This window comes from Cnephaeus nilssonii (assembly GCF_951640355.1).
Source record: "Cnephaeus nilssonii genome assembly, chromosome: 4".
Classification (NCBI taxonomy): domain Eukaryota; kingdom Metazoa; phylum Chordata; class Mammalia; order Chiroptera; family Vespertilionidae; genus Cnephaeus; species Cnephaeus nilssonii.
In genome coordinates, this window is record NC_137075.1 from 100,769,143 (window position 1) to 100,791,614 (window position 22,472).

The 22,472-nt window shown below is 55.7% G+C and overlaps 1 protein-coding gene across 1 annotated transcript in view; it reads left to right on the forward strand.

The window, feature by feature from the left end:
• Positions 1-5,516: 5,516 nt before the first annotated feature.
• Positions 5,517-22,472, forward strand: part of RIN3 (Ras and Rab interactor 3) — a 111,275-nt gene continuing 94,319 nt past the window's right edge. Inside the window, exon 1 of the mRNA XM_079768115.1 lies at positions 5,517-5,876. Coding sequence (XP_079624241.1) covers positions 5,833-5,876 — 44 coding nt within the window. The 5' untranslated portion in view covers positions 5,517-5,832. The remainder of the gene's footprint in view (positions 5,877-22,472) is intronic.

Sequence of the window (22,472 nt, forward strand, 5' to 3'; positions counted from 1 at the left end):
GCGCCGGAGGCTTTCGGAAGGCCTGGGGCACCCGCGGACAGCCAGCCCGCTGGTGCACCAGGTGCATGATTGAATCATGCACTGGGCCTCTAGTGTTATATAAGGTTGTGACGTCCATCGTGCTAGTGGACTCCCTATTGCCTTCTCAGCTTGCACACTTTGATGAAGCAGTGGCCATGCTGGAGATTCCCACATGGCCAGGCATTGACGATGACCTCCAGCCCACAGCCAGCAGGGAACTGAATCCTACCAACCACCATGTGAGTCTGGAAACAGATCCTTCCCTAGCTAAGTTTTCAGATACAACCCTATCGCTGGCCAACAACTTGACTGCAGCCTAGGAGAGACCCCGAAGCAGAGGCAACCATCTAAATTGTGCCAAGACTCCCAGTTCCCAGAGACTGTGAGATAATAAATGTATTGTCTTAAGACACTAAGTTTTAGGGTAATTTGTTACACAGCAATAGCTAACTGAAGCACTGGTTTTTGAGTTATACAAGACAATCCAGTTCCTTTGTATTCAATCACCTAGAGTCTGGGTTTTCTGTCACCTAAATCCAAGAGCATCTTCGGATGGCAAGGCTCATTCTACCATGACCTCCCATGGCCTTATTGGTGTCATCACTTGGTAGACAATGAATTCAGGGCATTCTTGACCCTAATTTTAGCCCATCTTCTGATGGCACCAAGTCGGCACAATACTCACAGTGGAACAGAACTCAGAAATGGAAAAGCCTTTCTCTTTGGTTCCAAGTTGTTCTCATTTAGCTGACAAGTGCTTATTAAGTGCCTGCTGTTTGCAAAGCCCTCCCCACTGGATATTGGCAGGGGCTGGGGGGTGGGGAGGGGGAGAGGAAAAAATTAAAAGGACGGTGTATTCCCTGCTCCCAAGGAGCCTGCACTCATAAGGATAATTGAAGCATGAGACCCGTGTAGTGTCTGAAATATGTGACAAGTGCAGGTTAAGAGGGCACTTCAGTTGGGAGCAGACAAGCTTCAGGGACAGGCCTTTGAGTCAGATGAACCGATGCAGCTGGTGGTCTGGGCAGGACCGAGGTTCCTGGAGAAAGATCTTGGAAGCCTCCAGTTTCTGCCGCAGGGATGGGTGGGGCTGGTCGAGGGGAAGTGGAACACCAGGCAAGAAGCCCACTGATAATCCAGATTGGGGGGGGGGGTGCTTTGAAAGCTTTTTGGGGTGTCTCCTCAGTTCATGAGCTCTCTCTCTCTCTCTCTCTCTCGCTCTGAGATTGCCAGCAGGTGCAGACGCTTTGTTCCCTGCTGACCCCTGAGAATACTGGTTGATTTTACAATAAGAAAGCTCCGACTTCCTCCCCCCTCTTCGTAAGGATTTCTCCAAAGTAATAGGGAGAAATCTTCAAAACCGTGTGGGACTTAGTGGGGGTCAGAGAAGAGGGAAAAAAGTCACAGAACTGGGTTCGGTGCCTACTTTTGCAAAACAAAATACAGCATACAGCAACCATTTTATTCTGGATCACAATTTTACCAGTCAGGAATTCAGGCAGGGCCTGTCCGGTGGTTCTCCCGTTCCATGTGACAGGGACAGATGTCACTGCACAGTGTTTAACTAGCAAATGGGCTGGTCCTGAGTAGGATTTGAGCCCAATTTGTCTGACTCCACAGCTTTGCTTTCCTGCTGTCCCCCCCCCACCCCCCACCCCGTCCCCACCCCAGCCTTTCTCTACATCCCAGAAGGCTGACCCATAGGGACTCCACACCCATTGGGACTGACCAATGGGCTCCCAAGCTTTCTGCTTCCAGCTGGCTTTGTGATTGGGGATGGGGGAAGGGGGGACTGCAAGAGATTGGAGGGAGGGAGGAGACCAGAGTATTTATTTTCCTGATCACCTCCCTCAAGACCACCGCCTCCCTCAAGACGGCCGTGACAGGCTGTGTCCCTTGATGCAGGTCCCTGCCCTGCTCCACATGAAGCAAATTAACAAGAGAAAATTGCCAAATTTCTTTACATAGGTATGCATGGGAACCCCACCTACATGAGATCCAGAGACCCCACATACATGAGAGGTTGAAAGTCAGGAAAGTAAATGACCTTCAGAGGGGAAGGTCAATGCATGATGATAAGAAGAGCAGATGTTCAGTAATTAGATGTTTGCCTTGCCTTAAAAATAGGTCAAAAAAGTTATCTCTGATAATCATTTATTATGAGCAAGGCCTCGAGTTTAAGTTCTTCTAGGTAGTTTGGGGGTGGGGCTGGAATAAGTTTCTCTTGAGCTCTCATAATAACCTGCATACTACAGAGGCACATCTTGGGGTGACTCATTCTGAACCCCTACACTAGCAACAGGGTCAGGGTGGGGCTTCGTCTGGTGTCCTCACCTGAGGAACTCCATCTTCACCGAGCAGGCGAGCGGTGGGCCTGTGGAGGCCTCTGTGGGCACAAGGCGAGAGCCTCGGGGCTGGCCCCATGGAACCCAGGCCCTGAGGGGCTTGTCCTGAGTTTCTCAGCAATGGCCCAGGGAGCTGAAGGAAACCTCTCTGGGGGGAAGATGTGGAAACATGGGATTACTGACAGCTCACAGCAGCCTAGAAGGGCCTGAGGGACTGTTCTAGATGCTATAGTTGGATAGATCTTGTCCCTGGGGCCCAGGGAGGCCTGGGAGTGGTCGATGGGCTTGTTTAACAACAGCATAGGATTACGAAAGGCACCCTGGGCTGGGTGCCTTCTTGCCACCCCTGTCCGGTGGTTCTCCCGTTCCATGTGACAGGGACAGATGTCACTGCACAGTGTTTAACTAGCAAATGGGCTGGTCCTGAGTAGGATATGAGCCCAATTTGTCTGACTCCACAGCTTTGCCTTCCTGCTGTTCCCCCCCCTCCCCCCGTCCCCACCCCAGCCTTTCTCTACATTGTACTTGTGACTTGTACAAGCCGAGGCACTAGGAAGTGACTTGTCCCAGGCTACCCAGATGGCAGGCCTGGGCTTAGATTTGGATACAAGTTTGTGGTCGAAGCCTGTGTTTTCAATCAGGAAGCTACAGTCCTGTCTGGGGAGATGTGGAGAAGATGTTCCCACCCAGTGAGGAGAGCGTTTAGCCTCCAGAGGAGAGGAGAGGTCAGTGGGTCCTGGTCATGAACTAATGGGGGCTGGGTGGGAATCTGAGCAGGGGAGGAAGTGGAGTGGCTGGAGCCGTCAGGGTGGCCTCCAGGAGGCTGTATTTTTTAAAAATAATAGTTTAAGGTAGAATTCACATAACATACCATTCACCCACTTAAAGTGCACAATTCAATCTTTTCAGTGTAGCCACAAAGTTATGCAACCATCACCACAATCAACGCTAGAACATTTTCTCCCCAGAAAGAAACCCTGTAACCATTAGCAGCCAACCCCCATCCTCCCCTCTTCTCCAGCCTCCGGCAACCACCAATGGACTGTCTCTATGGATTTGTCTATTCTGGACATTTCATGTAAATAGTACCCCACAATATGTGGTTCTCTGTGACTGGCTTCTTAGCGTAATGTTTTCCCGGTTCATCCATGATGTAGCATGTATCATATGTCATCCCTTTTATGGCCTAATGATATTCCATTGGATGGGCATGTCAGCAGCAGAAAAACAGCGCTGGGTGTTGGACCAGTGGAGTCACGCCGGACCTTGGTTCAACAACCTGGGTACTTGAGTTCTGGCTAAGAAAGAATTCAGAGCCAAGACTCAAACTACAAGAGAAAGTTTATTTAGAAAGTCACAGAGGTAGAGGAAGTGAGCCGTAGAAGAAATGGGCTCAGGAAACAAGTTATAGAGGCAAAAGAGGGGCCCTTGGAGCTCAGGAGAAAGAGAAGCAAGAAAGATGCACCCAGGGGGAGGGGGAGGGAAGGGTACAGGCATGCTCCATAGAGAGAGCCTTGGCAGGGTCCTTGCCCTGAGGTCTCAGGGGAGAATCTCAATAGAATATTCATCAGCTTCCCAGCTGTGCCCTTTCAGGGTTGAGGTCTCACTAACTGGTGAGGCCCCAGGGCAGGGTGTCATTAGTCATTGCAGCTGGTCCTGATGTCAGCCATGGCATCTCCCACCTGGTTTTGCTGCTTTTCTGGGCCTGGAGCTGAAGCACACCTGAGGCCTACATGTCATCTTCAGGGTTAATGCGTAAGGGAGTGGTGGTTCTAGGGCTTGGAGTTTTGCCCATTGCCAGGCACCCAGGGCTATCCGCCCTGTTGACCCTCTGTACCTGGCCTATTGGCCCTACTACAGATAGGCCACATCTTGTCCATCAGTTCACTAACTGATGGACATTGGGTTTGTTTCCGTTTGGAGGCTATTATGAATAACATTGCTATGGACACTCGTGGACACGTTTCTGTGTGAACATACATTTTCATTTCTTCAGGGTAGATACCTAGGAGTGGAATTGCTGGGTCACATGTTTTGCCTTTTGAGGAGCTGCCAGGGTACCCTTTTACACTCCTACTTGGAGGCTGCACTTTTAACGCATTTCTCTCCCGTTCCTGCAAGGCCGACGTGAATGTCAGGAAAGACAGGGAGGAGCACGTGAGAGGGGACCAGCAGGGCAGAGGCACGGCGGCCTCATGAGGCTTCTACCAGAGCCTCGGTCCTGTCTGCACTTCAGCTCACTGTGTGGTCCCAGGCCAGTCATCTCCTCTCTTTAGGTCTCAGCTTCCTTATTTATCAAAGGAAGGTGTTGACCAGTGGGTCTCAACTAGGACGGTTTTGACACCCCCCCCCCCCCCCCGCCCCAGGGACATCTAAAATGTCTGGAGGAAGTTTTGCTTATTATAAGGAGAGAGTGATGCTACTGGTATCTAGTGGGTAGAGACCATGAATGCTGCTAAATATCCTGCAATGCATGCGACAGCTCCAAAAACAAAGCATTAACTGGCCCCCAGTAGTGACAAGGCATTAAACAGGGCATTAGACGGAGGTGACTTCATAGTGTCCCGTTCTGCTCACTGTGAATCGCTCTGAGGGCATTTTTGAGTGTCCAGGCACTTGGCATAGAGGCCTCACCCTCCCACGGGAGTTGCTGGGGGTGTTGTAGATTCCCACGCTGACTAGCTTTCACCCTCTGCTCCCATCTAGGTGTGGGACAGATGAATTAGGTCCCTGGCTTGGCGGGGGAACTGACTGCCTTGAAAGATAGTGAGCTCATCGTCAGTGGAGGCATCCAAGAGGAGGAAGCGTGGCCACCTGTCAGGGGTGTGGGGGAGGCGCTCTGTTTCTGTTCTGGGGCTGGCCCTGGGCGATTTGGGGGCTCCTTGTCCCGCGAGTGCCCCGCGCAGAGCTCCTGGCCTCCCCACCTGCCAGTCCGCGGCCGTGGCGGGCAGGAGGAGCAGGGAGCGCCCTCCTTCCCACGGGACTCTTGGCCAAGTTGGAGACGTTTCTCGGAGTTTCCCTCCCGGCTCTCCGGGAGCCTCCCGGGCCACAGCTGCAGCCCCAGCCCCAGCCCCGCCGAGGCAGCACCCGCGCGGTTGGGCGCCCGCGCCCGGCGCCTCCGCCAGGCACCGCCCGCGCCAGGCCCGGCCCCGGGGGCGCGGCCGCCGGTTTCCGTGTGCCCCGGGAGGGCTCCGGGCCGCGAGCCGCCGCCGAAAGGCTTTTGACAAAAAAAAAAACACCCTTGACCACCAAGGCCAGCCTCTTCCTGAAAGCCCCGCTCGCTCGGATACAGGAAGTAGCAGGGAGCGGGCGCCCAGAGCGCGGCGGCTTCCACTCGGCGCGCGGCTGCGGCGGCGCCCGCCGGCCCTTCCCGAGGGCGGCGCTGGGGCATGCGGGCGCCCGGGCCACCGCGGCCCGCGCCGCCCGGCGCCTGAGCCTCCGCTGCGGTCTGCGAGCTGCCGGCGGCATGAGCCGACGCGCCGGGGCGCTGGCGCGCGAGGACCCCGCGGGGTAAGTCCGGGGCCGAGCCCCCTCCTGCCTGGGTGTCCCCCGTTCCCCCGGCCGCGTCCTGCCGCCCCACCCGCAGCCCCGTCCCCGAGAGCGCTCGGAGCTCCGGAGAAGCCTGGGCCCCGGGACCTCGGGGGGTCCCGCTGAGACCCAACCCCTGGCTACGGCCAAGGCCGAACCTCGGTGCGGCACGGAAGGGGGCGGCCCTGCTGAGTCTGCGGGACCCGGAGACTTGGCTAAACTTTCCAGCCCTGGCGTCGCTCGCTGGAAAGCCTGCCGGCGCTCTAGGCGGCGCGGGTGCCAGCAGGGCGTCTGTCTCTACCTGTCAGAGCCGGGCGAGGGGCCGTGTGGACGTGGCCGCCGGGCTCCTGTCCCTCCTGAACTTTGGATGCAAACACCCGAGGCTCCGCCTGCTCGCCAGGCGTGCACAGGCGCTAGTGCCGGCAGGACTTGGGGTGGGGGACCGGGGTCCCTGTAACTTTGGGCGCCCGCGGCCCATAAATGGCCAGCCCGCCTGGACTGAGGACCCACCGGGATCCCCCCGCCCCCCCGGGGGTGTCTGGGGACGGTGACCTTCGGACCGGCCTTTGCCAAGCCGGGTGCTTGGGGAGGGACCAGGGCGCGCGTGGGCTGAGCGTGTCCTGCGGCATCTCTGGAGAGGGCGCAACTTGGAATGTATGGGAACCAGGTCTCTAGGGACCAGTTTCACCACCTCGAAACCTCGGGCTTTGGGACGGTGCCCGGGGCGTGCTCCGAGGAGGTTCTCTGGCCTCCCTCAGCCCAGCGGGAGCCCAGGGAAGCTTCAGGGGGGAGAGGAGGCTCCCGTTTACGGGCAGATTCCTGGGAAAGAGAACCTTTCTGGGTGCCAAGGTTGATGGGCGCCTCTAGGAGCGCCCTTCCCAGGTTTTTTGGTTTAAAAGTCCTGGCCTACTTCTGTGATGGACATCCAAACACTGCCTGGCCTAGCTGTGTGACCTCAGCTCCCAGGGCCTCGGTTGTCCGCTGGTAAAACAGGAGGCTTGGGCCCATCTTATGCAGTCCCGAGTGGAGGTGGGGTGGGGGGGGCAGCTGGAGGTGTTGGCTCCCACTCTGGTGGGTGGGGTGGCTTGGAGGGGCCCTTACATTCATCTAGATCTGAATGCCTTCCTCCTCCTGCCTCACCCCCTCCCCTCTCCCACCCGCATTGTCACCCCAATGGTATGCCTACATGCTTTCCCTTGGAAGTGACTTCTGGGAAGACAAATGCCATCCAGTGGGAGGAACTGGGAGTTCCGTTGGGGAAGGCTCCCCCAACCCCCACCCATCCACCCAGGGGCAGGTATCCGGTACACCCAGTATTTCTGGGTGGAGCTGGTAAGGGGGAGTTTCCCTAGGAGGAAAGGGGGGTAAGAGGCCAGAGTCCTAACCTCTCCAACTTCCCATTTTCCTCCCAGGGGTGACTTAGCCTGACCCACTTCCTCTTGCCTTTCTTTGTTCATTAGTGGGCCCGTGACTTAACCTCTCCGTGCCTCCGTTAGCTCATCTATAAAATGAGTAATAACTACCCCTTACAGTTGCCTTGAGGATTAAATGAGATAGTGCATAGAAGAGCTTTGTACCTTGGCCTTCGTTGTCGTTACTACTATTATTATTTGTCGAGTGCAACCCCTCTGTTTGCCAGCTGTTTAACCTCGGACCAGAGACCTGGCCTTCGCCTCGTCTGTAAATTGGGGATGACAATAACACCCACTCATAGGATTGTTATGAGGATTGGATGAGCTAAGGGTTAACACACGAACTCAGCTGGGGACCCCGGACCAGGATCCCTGCAGGGTGTGGGGGTGGCGTGGGGGTGAAGGAGGCTCCAGGATCTTGTCAGGCCTTCTTAGAACAGTGCCTGGCACATCCTCAGGGTCAGATGAATATTGGTTTGCTGCTGAAAATGTTGCTTTATTTAAGAGGACCTCATGGGTTGGAAGGGTTCCTAGATCCTACCTCCTTTAGCCTTGCACCAGGTGCAGCAAGCATGTCAAACTCAAAGGCTAACACGGGCCACATAAACCGAGGCATGCGGCCCGCGGGCTGAGAGTCTGACGTGCTTGAGGAACAAGAATCCCTTTGACGACATTTCTGAAAGGCCCAGTGACAGAGAGCTTGCCACCACTCGACAGGCAGCTTACCTATGAAAGGAATTCCTGAGCTTGAGTTGCAGTCTGCCTCCTCCTAACGTCTACCATTGGAGACCCTGCTCTCCCCGCAGGAGCCCAGCCCTTCTTGTCTCTCAGGTGCCAGAAGGCGGCTCTCCGGTGCAGCCCCTGTTCCCTGGGCCACCCGCACACCTGCCGGGTCCCGGGTCCCGGGTCCTCACCTGAGCACAGCTTTCCAGCTGGCTGCCCAAAGCCCCCTCCTCCTCCATGGTGGGAAATGGATGTTCAGACAGCTGGAGAATGTCTCCCACCCTCAACCCCTAGGGACTCGGATGGTGTCCCTTGGGTGTTGGCCCCCTGGAATAGGAGCGTGAGGATCTTGGCAAGCAAGCTCTGCCTACTTCTGGTTGAAAATGCCACCTGGGGACAAAGGAAATGCAGACAGGACGCCCAGGACCATGGGCGCAGGCACTTTCTCCCTCCGTTCAGGGTTCTGCTGATTCACGCAAGGCTCATTCAACAGACAGTGTCTGCGTGAGGTGTGGGCGGGGGCCCAGCCTTTAACCAAGACCCTGCCCCCTTGCCGCTGACGTTCCCAGGAAAAGAGTCAGAAAGTCAAGATAAGGGGCGTGGGGAGCCCAGAGGGGCTGTCCTGAAGCAGGTGGTCAGGGAAGTCCGCTCCAAGGAGGTGGCATCTATCAGAGGCCTGAAGGAAGTAGGGAGCGTGAGTCAAGGCCTGGGGGATGTGGTTGGGCTGCTGGGAACTGTGGGAGGAGTGGAGTGTGGGTGCTGAGGACAGATGAAGGCTGGTCAAGTGGGGGAAAGGCTTTGGGGAGACCCAGTGAGCCAGGCCCATGGATGGGGTTTGCACGGAGGGGTGACCTGATTTGGTGTGGGCTGTACTGAGGACAAGACTGTGGGAGGCCCCTGCGGGGTGTGGTGGCCAGGACAGAGGGCTGGAGGCAGGGCTGGAGTGGGAGTGGAAATGTGGACGTCGGAGCACAGGACGTGCTGATGGATGGGAGGGGAGGTGGGAGAGGCCGAGGCATCCAGGATGCCTCTGTGAGGGGAGGGGGCGGGACAGCTCAAGGGCCGGGTGCTGAATTTTGTGCAGGAGTCGCTGAGGGTGTGAGTGCTTAGAGCCCACGCTCTCGTATGCCTGATAAATGAGGGCCTGCGTAAGATTTCATTTGAAAAAGGATTCCACTCACAGGCCTAATCCAATCCCCAAATGTAACAACAAGGAAATGGGGACCCCAAAAGGGGAAGTGCCTTACCCAAGGTCTTAGGAGCCCGAGGTGGAGCTGGGCCCAGAACTCTGGGCTCCTGAGCCCAGGGGCTGCCAGGGGCTGCCCCAGCAAGGCCTGGCTTTCTGCCTCATGCTGACATAAAGTGGGGGGTCCTGCTGAACCCCTTGAGGGGAGCCCCTCAACAACCCCAGCCTCTAAGACAGGGGGTTCTCCCGGGGTGGGGCCCACCCAGAACAGGGACCAGTGATGAATTCAGGGACCCCGCTCCCAGCTCCAGCTCTGCCCACTGACCTGGGCCTCTTTGCTTTCAGGGGCTAATGCTCCCGGGTGCTCCAGGCTGGTGCTCAACTGGGAGACCCACCCCTGTCCACACCCTAAAAGAAACTCTGGCCCGCAGGCTCACAGTTCAGGTCTGCACTCTGGGCCCTGTAAAGCCCCCGTGTACCCCCTCCCCCACCGCCCCCCCATTAGGAAGTCACCTTAGAGCCAAGTGAGGGGCCAGGAGTCACCTCATTCTAGGCAAGTCGGCTTAGAGACAGTCGGTGCTGCTCTGATGGCCAACTCTAGAACTTTCGGTTGATTTAACTATGACCCTGAACCTGCCGTTCACCCTACAACCCAGGGGTGTCCAAAACATGGGCGTTTTCTTTAAGGTGGAGCTAAAGGGGGAAATCATAACTTTAATGCTTTAATGATCTTTTTAAACTGTTGATCTCCCCTCCATTCCTCCCCCTCCCCATGACCCCTTCTAGTGGCGTGGTTTTTGCTGATAGAGACAGATGACAGCTACTTCAGACCCTGTGAGGAAAGAAGCATGCCCCCCGCCCCCCCCCCCCGCCCCCCAGCCCTCTAATCACGCTTAGGTGCCACAATCTCGTATTAAGAAAAGGCCCCTAGAGGAATCCCTGTCCCTCCTACCCACCCCAGTCCTGCATGAAACCAATGTACCGCTTCACCGTCCTGCCCTCCGACAGGCAGACCTGCCCACAGCCTCCCCACCTTTGCACACGGTGCTGCCACCTCCTCCAGGAAGCTTTCCGTCCCCCAGTTCACAGAGATTTCTCCTTGTTGAATCCTCAAAATCCTTTTCACATGGACTACTTAGTCGCCTAGCAACTTTAGAGAAGCCAAACCCCTTAATATCATGTCTTCCTACTTAATTATAAACTTCCAAATTGAAGGGATCGGATTCTTCAGTTCCATGTCTTCCTGTCCTGCATACAGTTGGCACTCAGTAAATGTTGGAGGAGGAGGAGGAGGATATACTGAATGGCATTTTTTAAAATCGCCTTGGAGCCTTCTCTTTTATGTCTGGAAGCACCAGAACCTTTGAAATCATTGGCAAGGCAGCCCAGACCTTGGGGTGGGACCTGGAAGGGTGGGGCCTGGAAGGATTGGGAGGTGAAGAGCCCCCTCCCCCAGTCTTGCTAGCTTCCTAGGGAATTGAGTGGAGACCCTGTGTAGCCCCCACTCCCAGTCAGCTCTGCTCCCCTCACTTCTTTGGGGGAGAGGCTGGGAGCGGGTGAAGCCGGCTCATGGAGAGACACTGCGTCCTCAGATGAAAGAATGGAGTTCGCTGGGTGTGCAGGTTCTGGGGAGCCCTGCTGGGTCGGCAGGTCCCAGATGCAGGTCTGTGGTCCACTGAGAACTTAGGAAGATGTTGTTATTGTGTGTGTGTGTGTGTGTATGGTGTTCATGTCAGCCAAGGTTGCCAAACTCTCTCTTCTTGGGCAGAACTGTTCTTTATCCTGAGATTCGGTCTTTTCTGTTATGAAATGATTGGGTGAGTTGGTGGTGGTTGTTAGTTTTTAATGTCTTTTTAGCAAAATAAAAGGTTGCTGGAGGGAAGTCTGGATGGCACCACCCTGTCCCTGGCCGCGGAGTTGGCCTCGTTGTATCGCTCTGTGCCGATCTGAAGATGCCTAGGGACTCGCATGCCGCAGGACGTCAGGGAGTTAGAGGACATCTGTGGGGTGCCCTCTGCTGATTCGGGGTTGTGCTCTAGGAAGCAGGTCCCTCCCCCCACAGCACACCCGCCCGGTGCTGCCCCAAGAGAGCCAGCCAGTCCCTGCGCAGGTGGGGGCCCCGATGACACGGTGCACCTCTGCTTCCCCCCAACATATACATACACATACGCGTGCACACACATACACACACATACATGCACACAGATACACACATGCACACACACATACACAACCATACGCGCGCACACACACACACACACACACACACACACTCTACAGAGAAACCAGTCCCTTCCCTCTCTGCCTTGAAGGAGAAGAACGAGGTGGGTGAGCACAGAGAGCCCTTCCCTCCGCCCCTGGGTCCACAGGGCAGGGAGGAGGGCCTTACTGACTCCACACCTGTGTGGCCTCAGCCTCGGGGCCTCTGATAGAAGAATCTGGAAGCCGCAGTCATGGCCTCAGCCTCCGGCTCTCCCCGCCTGCCATAGCCCCTGTGCAGCCTCAGACACACACCCCTCCACATGGGTGGTGCTTGGAGGAGGCTCCCCAATGGCTGAGACAACTCCGTGGTCAGGAGCTTCCAAAATGACCCAGAACCCCTCGCCCCCATCTTGCCAGTCATTCCTAGGGCGCCCCTTCCCCAGTCGGTACATGTTTGAACAACAAGCCACCCGCCCTAGAGTGTCAGTTCCCTTTTAGAAGAAACGGCGCAGGGAGTGGTTGTGGTCAAGCCCTGTGTGCCTGTGCACAGAGGTGGCAGCACACTCAGGCCACATCCTCTGGGGCAACTGCACCCGCCTGAGGACCAGGCCCCTGCACCCTCCGTCCGTCCGTCCGGGGCCAGGCAGCGTGAGAGTCTCCCAGGCCTGCTCCCCCCACACCCAGGGGCTCAGAAGAGGGCCCGGTGGGTGCCTCCGAGCGGGTGTGTGCGGGGCTGCCCTGCAGGGCTTCCTGCGAGACACTTCCCCCGCAAAGGCGGCCCCGTTGCATCACTGACCCTGGCATCTTGATCAGAGCCAAGGACACTTTGTTCCTTAGATAAGAGATGGGACTTCAGATGCCAAGCAGCGGCCTGACTCCTTGACTGACATTCAGTCGGAGGTGTCAGGGCGGAGCCAAGGGCCCGTTTTCTGGAAGACACAAGGTGGGGGGCGGGACAGCCCCGAAGAAAGAGAGCGAACCCCAGTGGTAGCGGAGACACGCCCGCACAGGCTAAATTGTTCCTGGGTCAGCCACCTCCAGAACCAAAGACATAAAGGACTTGGTTTCTGAAGTTTACAATCTGACGTGTGTGTGCATGGTCTCTGGCTAAGGGAGCAAGCTGTCAGGGAGGAATTCACTGGGGACCTCTTACCCTGCCTCCCTGTCCCCGCTGCCTCAGCTCAGTCACTGTCAGAGACTGGCACTGCACATTGCTCTAGGGATACTTAGCTCTTAGCTCTCTACCTGTGGTGACATTTATTATGCTTCCTTTTCTCTGGTCTTGACATTTCGACAGAGCATTCATCTAAAATATATCCAGAGACTCTTTTCTCAACTAATGTCTTTCTCAGCCATCCTCACCCATCCATCTCTACAGCTACATACCCATCTATCCAAATACCTCCCATCCTCCCTCCCTCCCTTCCTTCTTTCCTCCCTTCCTTCTTTCCTCCCTTCCTCCCTCCCTCCCTCCCTCCCTCCCTCCCTCCCTCCCTCCCTCCCTCCCTCCCTCCCTCCCTCCCTCCCTCCCTCCCTTCCTTCCTTCCTTCCTTCCTTCCTTCCTTCCTTCCTTCCTTCCTTCTTTCCCCCTCCCTCAATCCCTCCATCCACCCACCTACCATCTACCCAATCCACTCAACCACCCATCCATCCATCCATCCATCCATCCATCCATCCATCTATCCACTGAACATTTGTTGAACATGCAGGAGTTTCCGGTTTACCAGGGAAAAGAGAAACATGCACATAGTTGCAGCGCAGGGCACTGTATAAAAGCGTGCCGAGGCGCCTTTGCACTCAGCTGTGCTGAGAGGAAAGACTCCCCGCAGAGGTGGCATCGATTGGGTCTTGAAGGATGAGTAGGATGGAAGCAGCTGACACTGGGCATGTGCAGAGAAAGGTGCCCCAGACAGGAGAAAAGCACAAAGCGGGAACGTGGGGAGCACAGGCTGGGAGTCCTGAAAGGCTGCTTTGGGGACAAGGAGGAGGGTGCTTTGTGTGTGATGGTCCAGAAGCGCCCGGGGCCCACTCGGCTACCCGTGGGAACGTTTGGATTTCTCCCTCGGTGGTGAAGACCGCGGGTCTGCTCTGCCACTTAGAGCTGGGCATCCCTGGGCGAGTGACTGCACCTGTACCTGCCAGGACACCCCCTTCCCCCTCCTCCTCTGCCAAGTGGAGCCATGATCCCTGCCTCACAGGGCTGTTGCCATGGTTACATGAGCAGACGTTCTTAGTTCTCTGGGCTGTGAGACCTGTTGGAGGCTGTTACCTGCATGGATATGGGATGTGTATGTGCCTGTGTGTTGTTGATTTAAAAAATAATAATAACATTACATGCCTGATGCTCATATACATACCCACAAAACAGTGACATTTCAGGCATCGAACAAGGTTGCTGTCTTGGTCCAAGTACATGTTTACCTAATTTCAATCTTTATGTGCACAGTTGTGATCTGTGTATATGTGAATTTGCGTTCCTCTTTTTTTACTGTTATTTCCTGTACACATTTTCACATGGCATGCTGTGGACATACGTTACCTACCTTCCGTCTTTGGTGGTCTCATCATAGTATGATCATTTTAATGGTTGCGGTGGGCACAGCTATAGGTCAACCTCTTTCCAAAAGAAGCTCCTGAAAGTTTTAAAAGAAGCTCCTGAAAACTCACGTGGGTCTAGGGTTTGACAATATTTCCTTGAGATCCATCCCCATCCCGGGGAGTTTGAGTTCAAGGGTGAAGCAGAGCCTGCTGATTGGTCCTGAGGTTCAGCTGGGTGTACCTTTTAGCTGAACACTTCCCAATTGCCTCGCAGCAAGGTCTGGCCATGTGATGAAGTTCAAGACAGTGAAACATAAGTGGGGAGTGCAGTTTTCTTGGAGATGCCCTTAATGAGAAGGGGCATACTTTTCCTTCCTCTTTCCTGTTGGGTGGGATGCAGACGTGATGGCTGGAATGGAAGCAGCCATCTTGGACTCTGAGGGGAACTTGAAAATGGAAGAAATGCAGGGTGGAGCAACAATCTAGTAAGGGTTCAAGACTCGTCAGAGTATCATCCCAGCCTGGACTCCATATTCAGGCTTTTGTATGAGAGAGGAGTACATACTTATCTTATTTATCACTGTTATTTTGGATTTTCTGTCACTTACAAACTTAATCCTAACACAGAAAGTTTTCTCTCCTGCCACCTTGCACCTGATTATATGCCAGAAATAGTAAAGCTGCTTGTCAGGGTCACCTGCAAGTCTATTCCTCGAGGAGGTCGAAGAGGAGGAGACAAGAGAGCCATGTTTGCATTGACTGAGGCTCTTACTCCAAGAACTAGGCTACAAATGTGTTGTGTGTGTTTTTTTTTTTCATGTTGGGTGTTTGTGAATATTAGGTTTCATTAGAAGCTTCAGACTAGTTACTTTGGTTTGAGTTCTGACTCCCAAACTCGATGCTCTGACGGGGCTAAATAGTGCGAGGCCTGGCCACCGTGTCTCTTCCCTCAGCCTCCGTTTCCTCTTCTCTGCTTTGGATGGAGAACGCTCCTGGGTTAACTCTCCCGTGCTCCTTCTGAGCTTGGGTCTCCCACCAACCAGCACTAGGCAGGCCAGGACCCACCCTGCACAGGCCTGTGTGCTTGCCGGCTGCCATCATTCATTCATTCATTTATTCCAGGGGTCCTCAAACTTTTTAAACAGGGGGCCAGTTCACTGTCCCTCAGACCGTTGGAGGGCCGGAGTATAGTTTTAAAAAAACTATGAACAAATTCCTATGCACACTGCACATATCTTATTTTGAAGTAAAAAAACAAAACGGCAAAAACACCCGCATGTGGCCCGCGGGCCGTAGTTTGAGGATGCCTGCTCTGGGCGAATCCTTCCTTGCCTCCTCCAAGCTTCTGGTGGCCCTAGGCCAGTGATGGGCAACCTTTTGAGCTTGGTGTGTCAAACTTCGCCAAAAAACTGAGCATAACTCGGGTAGTGTGTCACTTTGAGGAAAAAACATTATTTCGCAAATGTTTCATCCTCAGGAGCAGCAAATGTTTCATCCTCGGCATGCAGCCGCCTCTGTGGCCATGTGTCATCAGAAATGGCTATGCGTGCCATAGGTTCGCCATCACTGCCCTAGGCGATCCTTGGGGGTCCCTTGTCGGGCAGCTGTGCCACCCCAGTCTCTGCCTCCATTGTCACATGGCGCCTTGGCCCTGTGTGTCTGTGTCTGTGTCCCTTTCTTCAGAGGACACAGTCATAGCGGATGACCTCATCGTAACTAATCACACCTGCAGTGACCCTGATTCCAAACAAGCTCACCTTCTGAGGCCTTCAACGTGTCTTTGGGGAAGACCCCACACACCCACAAACTAAAATGCACATGGAGTGAAATTCGCCCTTCCGGGTGTACATTGCTGCACATTTGGGCAAACGTAGACAGTCCTATAACCACCGCCACCACCACGATATAGAGCAGTCCCGCCCCCCTCCAAAATCCCCCTGCGCCCTTTTCTCGTCAGCCCCCGCTGGCCCCCCAAACCCTGGGAGTCACTCATCTCTCCATCCTTACGTTCTGCCTTTTTGAGAAAGCCACGTGAACGCTGCCTGTGAGCCCGGCTCCTCTCACGCTGCTGAATGCATCGGGGCCCCGCTCATCCTGTGCGTCTCGGGGTGGTGCCCCTTTATTGCCGAGAGAATGTCCTCTTGGGGACGCATTGCCGTTGTGTGTAGCCATCGGCCCCTGCGGCGCATCTGGGTTGTTTCCAGTTTGGGGCGATTACAAATAAAGCTGCTGCGAACATTTGCATAGGCCGTGGTCGGCAAACTGCGGCTCTCGAGCCACAGGCGGCTCTTTGGCCCCTTGAGTGTGGCTCTTCCACAAAATACCACGGCCTGGGCGAGTCTATTTTGAAGAAGTGGCGTTAGAAGAAGTTTAAGTTCAAAAAATTTGGCTCTCCAAAGAAATGTCAATCGCTGTTCTGTTGATATTTGGCTCTGTGGACTAATGAGTTTGCCAACCACTGGCCTAGAGGGTGTAGGTTTTTGCGTGGGGAGCCACATGGGCTGGCTTGCATTCAGGTTGCTGTGTGAAGAAGGGCATGGTGTCGGGGGCAGGGGAGGGCACATGGGGAGACGGAAGGAGGCTACTGCAGGGGTCCAGCCCAGCAGTGATGGTGGCCTGGACTAGGGTCTCAGCAGCTAAACAGGGACGGGGACAAGCAGCCCCAGAACTGTTTGCCTGGCATGGATACACGGGGGTGTATCTAGAAGGGAGAGGGGACAGACTTGGTGCTGGTGGGGTGTGCACCATGGTGCCAAGGAGGCCACCTTTATGGCCTCCCGCTCGCCCATCCCCCGTCTCCCCAGGGGAGGATGGCTGCTGTGGCTCAGCATGGCTGTCTGGACATGTGGACGTTGAGAGGTGAAGAGAACAGCATAGGGGTTATGGGTGTGGGCGCTGGATCAAACTGTCAGAGTTCACATTCCACTCTCTGCCTCAGTTTTCTCATCTGTAAAATGGGGGCGCCAATGATGCCCAATTCATAGTGCTGTTGATGTGTTACATGAGTTAATCCATGTAAGGACCTTGAACAGAGTCTGACTCACACGAGGTGTTTAAGGAACGTCGTCCTTGGTCTTCTGAATGGCTCTCACTCCATACCCCTGAGTCCACTCCACTCGCCCCTTTGGCCACGAGCCACCCTGTGCACCCCCGTCCTTTCCCAGGCCTGTCCTGACTTGCTGTGAGACCTGGAGCTGGCTCCCTGCCCTGACCATCGCTTCCTCCATCCATACCGAGCCCCACTGTGTGCTGGACTCTGTGCGAGGAAGCATGTGGCGCAGCAGCCCCCACACCGGAGGCTCTTCATCAAAACTTAAGATTATGTGACCCGCTCATGACACATGAGGGGAAGCCCAAGGGGGTGGCTCTCGGGACACCCCTAGGTTCCAGGGCTGGCAGAGGCTCCCCCAAAGCTGCTGCAAATATCTTCCTGTTTTCCCGGCCAAATATAAACTCTGCCTCCGACAGCAACTGGCCAGCATGGCAGCCGGGCAGCCTCAGCAGCTAAACAGTCGCTGATGAACTGGTTGCCTGGCATGGACCACGGGGGGTTCAAGTTCCAATGGCACGGCAGTGGTGTGTGGTGGGTTCAAGTTCAAATGGCACGGCAGCTCCCAGTGTCGGACGGAGAGCCCTGCTCTGAGACCAGGGTCTGTGTCCAGGTTGGCTACGACGGGTGCCAGCCTCGTGAAGGGACATTTGCACTCCATCCTCATTACACACAGATTCAGAATCTGTAAGCTCGCCTACTTGCCCAAATTCATGTTACCCCCAAACCGTAGAGCCTGGGGAGCCATTTGCAGAGGTGGCAGAGCGAGGAACACTGTGAATCTCCTGACGCGCACGTCCCCACCTGAGGCCGCATGAGGGGACGCTCAGCCTTCCTGGCCCAGTGCTCATGCTTCAAACAAGCGTCCTTGTCGTGGTCCAGCTGGGGCCACGTTTGTCACACTTTTGGGCGTTTTGTTGATGGTTTTGCTGTTTAAAAGGTCTGCCACGTTTAGTACTGAAGCGCTGCCCAGTGTGTGTAAAAGCAGGAAGGCTGCGCGGGGCCTCACGGAGGATACGTGTGTTAGATAAGCTTCGTGCAGGCCCGAGTTACACGTGCTGTCGGTCGTGAGTTCAATATTAACCAATCAGCGACACATGTTACATAAGGTGTCTTTGGACAGAATCACACACCAAACGAGGTGATGTGTTGATCCGTTGACAAAAATGTGGTCAGAGGTTGGCAGGAACCGACCCCTGTGCTTCCCCTGGCGCGATGGGTCAGAATTTGCTAATTCAGTGTTCGCGGTGACTTCATGGAACAGAGCTACCCCCAGAGAATCCGTGTCTCCATTATGGAGGTCAGTGACCCCAAAGCTCTCCCTGCACTGTCTGCAGGCCCCCGGTCAGCAGCTCATCCCTCCGGGTGAAGAAATGTCCGTCTTAGGGATGGTCTTTCTTTAACATGCACGCGTCCTTGCGCTGTGCACTGTCCCTCCGCTCTCTCAGCCTGGGCCCCGCTCCCCTCCAGGGAAATTCAAGGAAAGGACAGGTCCCAAGAAAAGGTGTGATTCCGTATCCGGTGATTCTGATAGAAGAATCTGTCTAATAGAAGAATCGGTCAAGGCAAATATCAAGTGGGGATTCTTGGCGTTCACAGATTGGACACTTACAATGACAGCAAGTATGTCTTGCGGGCTGACTTCAGGCCCTTTGCTAAGCGCTTTATCTGTTAATAGTCACAGCTGTGAGGCTGGGGTTACAGGGCCCGACGTACAGACGAGGAAACTGAGGCACGATAAGCAACTTGATCGAAGCTCCCCGCAATCAGTGGCAGAGCCAGGGCCGGAATCCAGGTTTGTCCGAGTCTGGGACCTCTGTCCTGAGCCCCAGACCTCCCTGCAGCCCTGTGTTGCACCCCAAGGTTGCAGGGCCCTGCTGCGCCCCTCTCTCCTGGTGTGCCTGCATCCTGGGAGGGCGCTGCTGGGACCTGCCCCAGCCTCCGAGTGTCACTGAGGGGGTGGCCTCCCAGGCCCCTCCCCGAGTTGGCCGGATGGACCAGGTGAATGGGTCCAGCAGCACCCCCCAGTCTCTCCAAGCCCTGGCTGCCCCTGCAGCCACTGGGTGTGGGGACGATGCCTGTCAGGTGTGGGCACCGCTCCTCACAGCTCCTTGTTCTCTCCCCACCCAGCGCCCCGAGGACCCCCAAAGTTCACGAGCCAGTGTCCTCTCCTCCTCCAACCTCCTGCTCTTGGGAACCTCCCACCAGTGGCTTCCCTCGAGCTGGGGCCCAAGCTGTGCCCCCGGGGGGCAGGGGTGCCCCTGGTAACAGGGAACAAAAACCTACAAGAGGTGCGCCCTGTGGGTGGGACCCCGGGCCCATTTTGTTTTAGCAGCACCGGGACTGAGTGTGCACATGACGGCTCCTCCCCCCACAGAGGAAATGTGGTCACCGCACTGCTAGGTGGGTTGCAGGGTGACTCAGTGTCACCAGGGGTGGAAGGAATGTGACGCGGCAGTAGTTTCCTGCAAGGCGCAGGCGGGGGCCCAGTCCACGGCCTGCCCCTGGGAGGCCGCTGTCAGGGATGGCTGCATTCGGCCCCTGGGCTGGCTCTGTGCCAGACCCCCCTCCAGCTTAGAAATGGGGGTTCACTTGGTCAAAGCACATTCCCCCACACACTGGTCACGTGTCACCCTTCCAGCCAGCTCTGAAGCAGGGCGGTGTGAGTATCCTGCTCGTTTCCTTACTGAGCGATGGAGGCTCAGAGAGGGAGGGAGACTTGCCCAAGGACGCCCAGCAAGCCTGTGGCGGAGGCTGGAATAGGCCCCGGCTCCCTTTCCGGGCTACGCACTTCTCCCGGCCATCCAGGAAGAATGCCATCTCCAGGGACTGTTCGTGCAGCCGTCGTTAGCTCTGTGGTCCACGCTGCCCTCGCGACAACCCCCCGGGCTGGGTCCTGTCCTCGGCCTCATTTCGCCGACGTGAAATCAGGAGCAGCGTGGGCTTCGGCCAGGCCCCAGACCCCCAGGGGGGGAGGGAAAGAGAAACCCGAGCGGAGATCCAGCAGGCGGGGCCGGAGAGAGGGCACAGGGGCCCCCTTGTGTCTCCTTCTGGGGTGAGTCATGTCCCCCGTGGGGCTGCCCCCCTGCACGTCTGCCCTCTCAGCCCAGGGTCAGGTGGGGAGGAGAGGCCTGTGGCCTCCTTCCCGTTTCCCCAGAGGATGGGGAACCTCTGAGTCAGCAGCAGGCAGGGCCTGGGGCCGGGGTCACAGTGGGACGCGTCTTGCGGGTCGCCCCAGGTTGCGGGCGCTCCTGGAGGGAGGGAGGCCAGAAGGGGCCCAGGACGTGCCTCCCCGGAGCCATCCGAGCCTCCTGCTTTCTGAGCCCGGTCCATCCCTGGGCAAGGACTCCCGCAGCCCTGCAGGGACAAGCCTGGGGCGGGCTGGGCTGGGATCCTGTGCAGACGCCAGACCCGAGAAGGGCCTGGACCTGCCGCCAGCCACGTGGGGCCGCTCCTGAGAGAAGGGCCCTTAAGGCCCCGGGACAAATGGCCGAGCGAATCTCCTTTCCTGAGGAACTCTCAGAAGAGGCGGAGGGCTAACGCAGATAACACGCAGCACGCATACAGTTTCCGTCATCCTCTTGTTCTCTCTTCCTAGTGAAAAACAAGTCCCGCGCGTAGCACGTGAGTTCGCACACTGACAAGACGTAGTGGAGATACAGCCACTCGCATTCCAGTGCCTTCGCTAGTAGCCCTGGGCAGCTGTTTTATAAATTAAATTCACTAAAATGAAGTCACAGTCACACTAGCCTTCTTTCGGGTGTTCACAGCCACGGGCAGCGAGTGCTGACCACACTGGACGGAGCAGACGGGAAACATTTCCACCTTCGCGCACAGCACGCCCGGCGGTGTGGCCAGATCGTGAACTGGGAAGGCCCTAAGCTGAAAATTACTTTTTGGAACCCGTTGGGTCTAGGTTCCCACCTCTCCTCATACGCAGTGCCATGTGACCTGCTCAGCTCCTTGGCCCTGTGGGTAGCAGGATGCTGGTTCCCATTTTTTTCCAGAGGAGGAGACTGAGGTTCAGAGAAGGTTGATGGGCCACAGGTCAGGGGAGTGTTGGACCAGGTTGTTCCCTAGGATAGCGGCCGGTGCCCTTGGCTAGTCCACGTGGCTGAGGGATAGTCCAGCGGGGCCTGCGGTGAGCTTGTCCAGTTCCAGCACTTTCTACCTTGTTGTGTGTGAGGGAGAGACCCAGATGGAGTTGATCTTCGGGAAGACTCTGCCCTAGGCACCTGTTCTTCCATGTTTATTGTTTCCCCTGAAATGTTCACCCATTACTTTCTGGTCTTCACAATAGGACACACTCGGTGTAAAATTTTGGAATGTACAGAAAAGTGTGAACAAGGAGAAAAGGGTCTCCTAACCGCAGGATGAGCACCTCCCACCGGCAGAGCAGGGCCCCTGGTGCCTCAACGTGCCCCCCAGACCTCAGCGGAGTAGGTCTTCGTGACGCTCTGCTCATTGTCGTCCTCATTCCAGGGTCCCCGCGTCCTCCCGCCTTTGAGAAGCTTCACGTACACTTGTTGGCCATTTGGATGTCCTCTGTGTGAAGTGCCAAGTCCCAGCCCCTGGCCCACTTTTTTATTCGTTCCATCTTTCCCTTATGGGTGTGTGGAAGCTCTGTGTGTACGCTGGTTCTGAGCCCTTGGTTGGTTGTGTGGGTTACAGATATCTTCTCCCACTTGGGGCTGGACTTCCACCCCCTCCGTGGTGTCTTAATGAACAGAAAGTCTTCATTTGAATGCAGTCCAACTCAGCAGTCTTCTTTTAAGGGTGTGTGTGTGTGTGTGTGTGTGTGCGCGCGCGCGCGCACGCGTGCTATTAAGAAGTCTCGTCCACCAGGTTACGAAGACAGTCTTTATTTTCTTCCAAAAGATTCCCCGTTTTGTTTTGCACACTTAGGTCAGGGCAGTCTTCCTGGAACTGGTTTTTGTAGACGCTGTGAAGAGGAGTCAAGTTTCTTTTTCCCCATGTGGCTACCCAGTTGTCTCAGCACATTTTGTTGCAAAGACTGTCCATTCTGCAGTGTTCCACCGTGGCCACACATAAATCAAGTGACTGTGTATGGGTGGGTGTATTTCTGGACTAGTCTGGTCCGCTGACCTACTTCTCTGTCTTAATCGGTGTAGCTTTAGAACAAGACTTGGTATCCAGCAGAGCAAACCCTACCCCCTTCGTCACACGTGTCTTTGATATCTTGGTCCTTTGCATCTCTCTGTGCCTCTTCACAGAACACCTTTGGGTCTGAGTTGGGATGGGACAGATCCTGTAGATCCGTTTGTGTAGAGTTCGCACCTCGACAGCATTTCGTCTTCCACTCTGTGGGCAAGATCTACCCTCCCATCTCTCTATTCTCCTGCTGTATGTTTGTCAGGTTTAATCTTACATCACAAGCAGGCATCTGGAGGGATTTGGCAGAGGAGTTAAAGTCATGGGACTGTACACTCACAGACTGCCAGGGTTCG